General features: G+C 35.8%; 1 protein-coding gene across 1 annotated transcript; it reads left to right on the forward strand.

Annotated features, from left to right (window-relative positions):
- The first annotated feature begins 805 nt into the window (after positions 1-805).
- LOC111393491 lies at positions 806-5145 on the forward strand. The gene is made up of 8 exons (XM_023019039.1): positions 806-1126; positions 1989-2492; positions 2987-3152; positions 3534-3831; positions 4028-4100; positions 4176-4266; positions 4446-4525; positions 4609-5145. Exons 1-8 carry the CDS (start codon positions 1049-1051, stop codon positions 4765-4767), a joined length of 1449 nt encoding a protein of 482 aa, XP_022874807.1. The 5' UTR covers positions 806-1048; the 3' UTR covers positions 4768-5145.
- The last annotated feature ends 2487 nt before the right edge of the window (positions 5146-7632 follow it).

Raw genomic sequence — 7632 nt, forward strand, 5'->3', positions numbered from 1 at the left:
CGAAAGTGTTAGAGTCACCACTTTTGGACCACCAAAACTCCACCGTCCGGCCACCTTGGCCGCTAGACCGATATACCACCTTAAAGCCTTCACTTCCCTCTTCGCAACCCACCCAAGCTCCGGCCATAACACCAACTGATGCAGTCGAAAATTCAAGCCAAAATGGGCAGCTGGAAGCACAAAAAATGGTCGGAATCTTCATTTTTTAATGTTCCAGGCTGCCCATTTTGGCTTGGATTTTCGACTGCATCGGTTGGTGTTATGGTCGGAGCTTGGTTGGGTTGCGAAGAGGGAAGTGAGGGCTTCAAAGTGATATGTAGGTCCGACGGCCAAGGTGGCCGAAGGGTAGAGTTTTGGTGGTCCAAAATTGGTGACTCTAACACTTCCGACTATTTTTCGTGCTTGATCATCCCATTTTGGCCTGAATTTTCGACCAAATCGCTAGGTGTATGGCCGGAGCTTAGGTGGGTTGTGAAGAGGGAAGCAAGGGCTTCAAGGTGGTATGTCGGTCCAGTGGCCAAGGTGCCCAGAGGGTGGATTTTGGTGGTCCATAAGTGGTGGCTCTAAGGTGGTTTAGGGGTTGGAAAGTTCAGTGACTTTTGAGAAACTTTTTGCAAAGTTCAGTGACCATTCAGTGACGTCTGAGAAATATTTTGCAAAGTTTAGTGACCATTTAGGTGATTTTTAAAGTTCAGTGACCCTTTGATAACCTTTTACAAAGTTCAGTGACTGTTGACATAATTAAGCCACAATACCTCTATGAGTATATCTTATCTATATACGATATAATGCTTACAACATGCATATAGAAATACGAAATTAATACCCCCTTACCTTCAGGTCCTCACTACTTCCTCCTTACCTTCCTGCCTCTATCAATAAATGTAAACTGTAAAGAATTAACTTCATTCATCTGAATAGACTGAATTTCATAATACTTAAAACATCATCTTCACACTTCTCTCTCCTCTCTCTCTGAAAGTATACTTCTGCGTTTCATATTTAGAGTTTGTATGACAGTAGAGTGTGATTAACAGTTTGAGTGGTGATGATGATGAAAAGTGAAGACAAGAACAAGTCCATAACTGAGATGGATGAAAGAGAAGTTTCAATTTCTATTTCTGAGGTAAATATTTGCTCTTTCTTCATTTTGTTTATGCCAGATGAATCATTGATTTCTTGTGGAAAATCTACAAAAAAAATAAAAAATAAAAAATTAATATTATTACTTGTTATGATTTGAAGCAGGTTGTCTGTCTTTGATCAGTCGGTTCTAATTTGTTTATTTACTTGGTTTTGCGGTTTCTTTTTTGCTCTATTTATGAATTTTAACTGCCATGGATCAATTTACCATCTCTTGAATACTCCATCTATGGTAATTTGGTGTCTAGACATGATATTGTTGAAAATTTTAGCTCATTTACTACTTTATTACTTCTCTTGACTAAATTTTGAGCCGAAATTGAACTGCCTCCTCTAAAAGTGGTTGGTTCACGCAATATCTGAGGCACGTCAAGGTTGAACCAAGTCATCTAAAAGCTTAGATGACAAATTGGCTTTGTTCTTTGTCATTTTCAAGAATTCGGGTAGAAAGGAGAGTCTTGTTTGACACATTTAGTCCTGCTTCACATGGGAAAAGGCATCTTCTGATGCTTGATTTCTGACCTTCACAAAAATCTCATCTTTTTTTCTTTTTTTTTAATGGGGAATCTCTGCATTAAAGAATTAACTTCTGCATTTATTTTGAAAGGATCAGATGGAAAATTAGTTTAGCTCTCATCTGTTTATTGGCAGTTATCATATAATATATTGTATTTGGAAATGGAAATGCTAATAATTATTGTCATCGCTTCGCAAACAACATTTCCAGTCTCTCTGTACTTTAAGGGGAAAAATTCATATTCATTCAGACTGTGCGAGTTTGACACCACGCAGATGATGATGTACTTTACAACTTGAATAACTAACCAATTTCTATCCATTTTCAGGAAGAGAAATCCTCTGGGACGACTGGAGAAACATCAAACGCTAAACATTGGAAGAAACCGAACCTTTTCTTGGAGATACCTAGCAGAACATTGGAGGTATCCCATCAAGAGTTTGTTCAAATAAAGATGCCTCCGACTCCCACTCCCACTCCCAAAAGAGTGAATTTCCTTTTAACTCCTAGCCCTTCTGATGCAAAAGTAACTGTAAGTGGATCTCCTCATCCTTCCTCGTCCAAAGCCAAACCATCCATCAAGAATTTGCTGCCAAGACTAAGCTTCAAGTACCGGAGTTCTAATTCTGATGCAGAAAAGACTGCCAACCTTGATTCAGGTTCATCAACTACCAGGACGCAAGAGAATCCTTCCATATCAAGGTCATGGTCACTAACAAAAATTTTTACGCCTCGCATGAAAAGGACAACATCCTTACCTGTGACCCCGATTGCACATTCAAATCCAGAATCTGTCCGTGATGGAATTATAAACAGTTCTGTAGCCCTTGACGTAAGTTCTTTAATCCTTGACGTAATTATTTGGGAAAAAACTGTTATGAGGATTTGAATCGAACACCATAACATATTTGGCACTTGATTTTGGCATGCTTTCATAGCAAGTGGAATGAATACGACCATGTAAAAGGCCTCCAGCTTCTAATTTCTGAAAAAGGAAAAAAAGGCTACTAAACTAATCTTATAGTTATACTCGTTAGTTTGCCATTCTAAATAGGTTGATACATCTAATTCTGAAATTTTTTAACTACAAAATGTATAAATTTCCTTGTTTTCACGAAAAGATGGTAAATGGAGAGGTAGTATAACTAGATAATTGGTAAATGCAGACATTAATGTGAGCCAAAACATTCAACAGTAAAATCTTGAGGATACTTGATAACTGTTATGTTTCCTTTTTTCGTTTCTTTTCAAGTTTCATATAGCTAACTAGTCCAGTTTGTTGGGTTCACAAATTAAAATGATCATATTGATGACTGTTTCTTGTAGACAAAAGTTGCTCAGCGGCAGATCTCCAGGTCACTTTCTGTCCCAGACCTCAACAAAGGCAAAGGCATTCGAAAACTTGATTCCTTCTTTCGTGTCATTCCCTCAACTCCTCGAGTGACGGATGGCATTTCAGAAGTGTCAACGGTGACTACACCTGGAGAATCTGGTAATTTTATCTACCAGTGTCATAATTTACAGTAAAGATCATTGGACACTTGAAGCTATTTACACTTCTACAAATACATAGAGCAGTAGAACACTTTTTTCAATGACGAACATTGTTATAGAACTGATAGAAGCATTTGCATATCAAATTAGGTTAGTAAAAGAACATGCCCTGTATCCATATGCTCCACTAGCCTTTCTTGTTACATTTTTACCTAACCTCAAAAGCAGATTTAAACATTTTGTGCTTTTTTCGACTGCTGAAGTTGCAAAAATAAGCTTTTACTGCAGTCGGATAGGAAAAAAAAATAACGAAGATTTGTTCTTTTTTGCCCATTTATGACGGTGCTGCTTCTAACTATTGATAACCTCACCAAATCAGAGAATAATGAAGATGAAGGTGAAGATATACCCGAAGAAGAAGCTGTTTGTCGAATTTGCCTTGTTGAACTATGTGAAGGTGGAGAGACGCTTAAGATGGAATGTAGCTGCAAAGGTGAACTTGCTTTGGCTCATCAAGAATGTGCCATAAAATGGTTTAGCATCAAAGGTAACAAGACGTGTGATGTTTGCAAGCAAGAAGTTCGAAATCTACCTGTCACACTTCTGCGTATTCAAAGTACTATAAACCGCAATACTGGAGCAACTAGTTTTCGACATATGGAAATCAACGGATACAGGCAAGTGCATGTTTTATTATTATTCCGAGTGTGAATTTTATCAGAAATTCTCTTGCAGTTAACCGGTCTCACTTTGCTCCTTGACCTTTTTTCCTAGCAAATTCAAGAACTCAAACATGTTATGCCCCTTAGCAATTAAATAAGGACAGTATATAAATAGACTGTTGGCTGAAGCATTTTTTTCTTTGTGGAACAGAGTTTGGCAAGAAGTGCCCATTCTTGTCATTGTCGGTATGCTGGCCTACTTCTGCTTTCTTGAGCAGCTCCTGGTAAGATTAACTGCTTTTTCCGTTAGATATAGATCTGCGAGTTGGTTTTTCATTTATGATTTAGTCTACTTGCAGGTTAATAGAATGGGTACAGGTGCAATTGCCATATCACTTCCTTTTTCTTGTGTACTCGGTCTTCTCTCATCTATGACCTCTTCAACTATGGGTATGTGCAAATTTTAGTTCCGAATGGAATAACAGATATGGTTAATTGTCTTAAAGAATTCATTATGAATTTGTCATGCCAAAGTAAAATTTTCTATATTAGAACTTGAAGTAAAATTTTCTATATTAGAACTTGTTTCTGTTCATGATTATTTCAAACTTTTTTCTTTATAAATGTAGTGAAGAGAAGATTCGTCTGGGTATATGCTTCAATTCAGTTCGCACTCGTGGTTCTCTTTGCTCATATCTTTTACTCCTTGGTAAGGATCAATACTTGTTAAAGCGCAGAAAACTTTCTCGTTTAATCAACTTTTAAGAATGTATTATATTTTGCAACTTGTAGGTTCATGTGCAACCAGTTCTATCAATTCTTCTCTCAACATTTGCGGGTTTTGGTGTAGCAATGAGTGGAAGTTCTATTCTCGTTGAGTTCCTGAGATGGAGAAGGCGACGTGCTGCTACAAATCAGAATCAAATGAGTAACCAAGTCGTGTTAAATTAGAAAAGGTGGCCTCAAATGAATCAAATTGCTGCGCCATCCTATGCAGATCCTCAGCTTCATCAAACAGGAGAAGTCAAGAAACGTTAGAGGGCAGATGATGATCAGAACCAGATCAAAAGAGACTACAATCTGCAAACTGGAGAGTTATCGTGTTTATAAATACAAAGACGCGGTAGACTTTTCCGTATGTTTGCATATTGTTTGATCTCTTACTAGGTTGAAATGAAAAATAGAGGGAATATAAAGGGAAAAAATCATGCAGAAGTTTCAAATTTTCATGCATGTTAAAGAATGGAAAAGAAGAAGATCGTTATCTGTATTTATTAATCCTACTAGAGATCAATTTTAATTATTGAAAGAAGTCATTTATCATATTAACAATTTGAAAATTATACATAGCCCATGTTTGGTAAGGATTTTAATTTAAATCAAATTCAACAATTAATCTTAATAACACATTTTTTAGACCTACAAATTTTCAATCACATATTTCATCAATTTTTATTAAAAACTACTAAAAATATGATTTTAGTCCCCCTCCAAACTGTTGGAACGTGGAAGCGAAATTAATTAGAAATTAAAATTTTCTTTAATTTAATAAGTAAGATCGTCTAGATATTCATGTGTATTTTATAATAAAATTAAAGGATTCGAATATTTTACCTAATTTCAATGATCAACTTTAAATTTACTTTGATCCGCGAACTTCCGTCTCCTTTAATTGCAAGAATCGTGGTGCTTCAAACTTTCAAGTCTTCTATGGTATTCTCCAACGCAAAGACTACGCCGATGTGCGTGCACCTTCTTTCAATTAATCCAGAAACTAATTCTTGAATTTTTGGACTACAAGAAAAATATATATTTTCTCGCTACAGTTTTGAATCTTATGGAATTATGAATATTGTAGTATTTTTCTATCCATCTAGTATCTATTTATAGAGAAAAAGATAATAGAATTCTAGTACAAATATAATTCCACATTCAAATAAGAGATCTAATTAAAACTCAAATAGGAGTTCTAATTTAAGTCCAATTCTAATTAGTTTACATATAATTGCATGTGTAGTTCTAGAACTTCAATTACAATTACAATTAAGTTTATAACTTTCTTAGTAATTACAATTAAGTATAAAACTTTACTGTAATTACAATTAAGCCCAAACTATTATAATTACCGTAATTAAGTTTTAATACTTTATGGAGCTACCACAGGAACCTGATCGGACATATATTTTTCAAGCTTCAATAATTAGAACCTGTCTAGTCGACCCTAAATCATCCAATCTAATTATTAGTCATTGTTTTTTTCACTAAAGGCAAAAGACTAAACTCTTGGAATATATAAGATCATAGAAACTAATAAATCTCTCATACTTTCCTCTGACCTGTCGTATATGTATTTTATCCCTATCCGAGATCCGATAATTAGGTACGAGCATAAATGACCATTTTGCCCCTCTAATTATTCTCACTAACTTAAGTTTCATTTTCTTCAACGGTCTTATGAACAAATCACAGATGTCGAAGTTTAGCCGTTGCTAAACACTGAGCTCAGATTTTAACTGTTCAACAGAAAATACTCAAGAAGTCACTCTACCCATTTTCAAGGTGACGGTTCCCGATACGAATTTATATTCTCTACTCCGCTCATTCTCAAGTTCCCAACTCATCGAGATATTTGACCAATCAAATTGATCTCATCCATTGATGGATCAAAGAATTATTAAAATTACGAAAGATATACATAATTATGTCAAGGGATTCAGATGAAATACACAGCGGTCAAGTGAAATTTAATTCTCCTCACGGTCATACTATAGAATTAAATTCGACACGTGGTCCGTTCAATATACTCTAAGTGTACTAGTGTCACCTTTAACTATTTATGTGATAAAAGCAAATCACAAACCCGAATGATGAATTGGTCAACACTACAACCTTCCAATATAAGGTGTCAACACTTATACATAGATTGTGAACAAATTATTTATAATCAAAATATAAGTTGTGTCACACTGTACTTCTCAAAGCAAGTACCCAACTCATATTATCACAAGTGATCACATGAACTTTAATTTCGCATGCTTAATAATAAATAAATGCAATAAATAAAGTAAACATAATTATATTCAATATAGAAAATTATTGTTATTTTTATATCAGCAAAACTATACTATATGAGCACACAACCCAACAACTCTCCCACTAGAGTATATGTGTCATGTCTTTTACCCCCGTGCCTTGCACATGTCCATTAAAAACCTTAGCCGATAGACTCTTTGTAAATGGGTCCGCGAGGTTATCCCTAGTAGCAATTTTACTGACAATCACATCTCCTCTATTAACTATCTCTCTCAAGAGATGATATTTCCGTTCAATATGTTTACCCCTTTGATGACCCCTTGGTTCTTTAGTATTTGCCACTGCCCTACTGTTATCATAGTACAGTGTTAGGGGCTATGCAGATGCAGGCACCACCTCAATATCCGTTAGGAATTCTTTGAGCTACACCGCTTCCTTAGCGGTTTCACAAGCTGCCACATACTCAGCCTCTATAGTGGAATCAGTAATACATGATTGATTGATACTTCTCCAAATAATGGCCCCACCACCAAGTGTAAACAATGATCCTGATGTAGACTTGCTAGAGTCCTTGTCGGCCTGGAAGTCTGAATCCGTATAACCCACTGGAACAAGATCTGGTGATGAGTAAACTAGCATGTAATTTCTTGTCCTTCGAAGGTACTTTAGGATATGCTTTACAGCCAACCAGTGTTCCGATCTAGGGTTAGATTGATATCGACTCACCATACCAATAATATAACAAATGTCAGGTCTAATACACAACATAGCATACATGAGACT

Source organism: Olea europaea, chromosome 4, assembly GCF_002742605.1.
Source record: "Olea europaea var. sylvestris chromosome 4, O_europaea_v1, whole genome shotgun sequence".
Classification (NCBI taxonomy): domain Eukaryota; kingdom Viridiplantae; phylum Streptophyta; class Magnoliopsida; order Lamiales; family Oleaceae; genus Olea; species Olea europaea.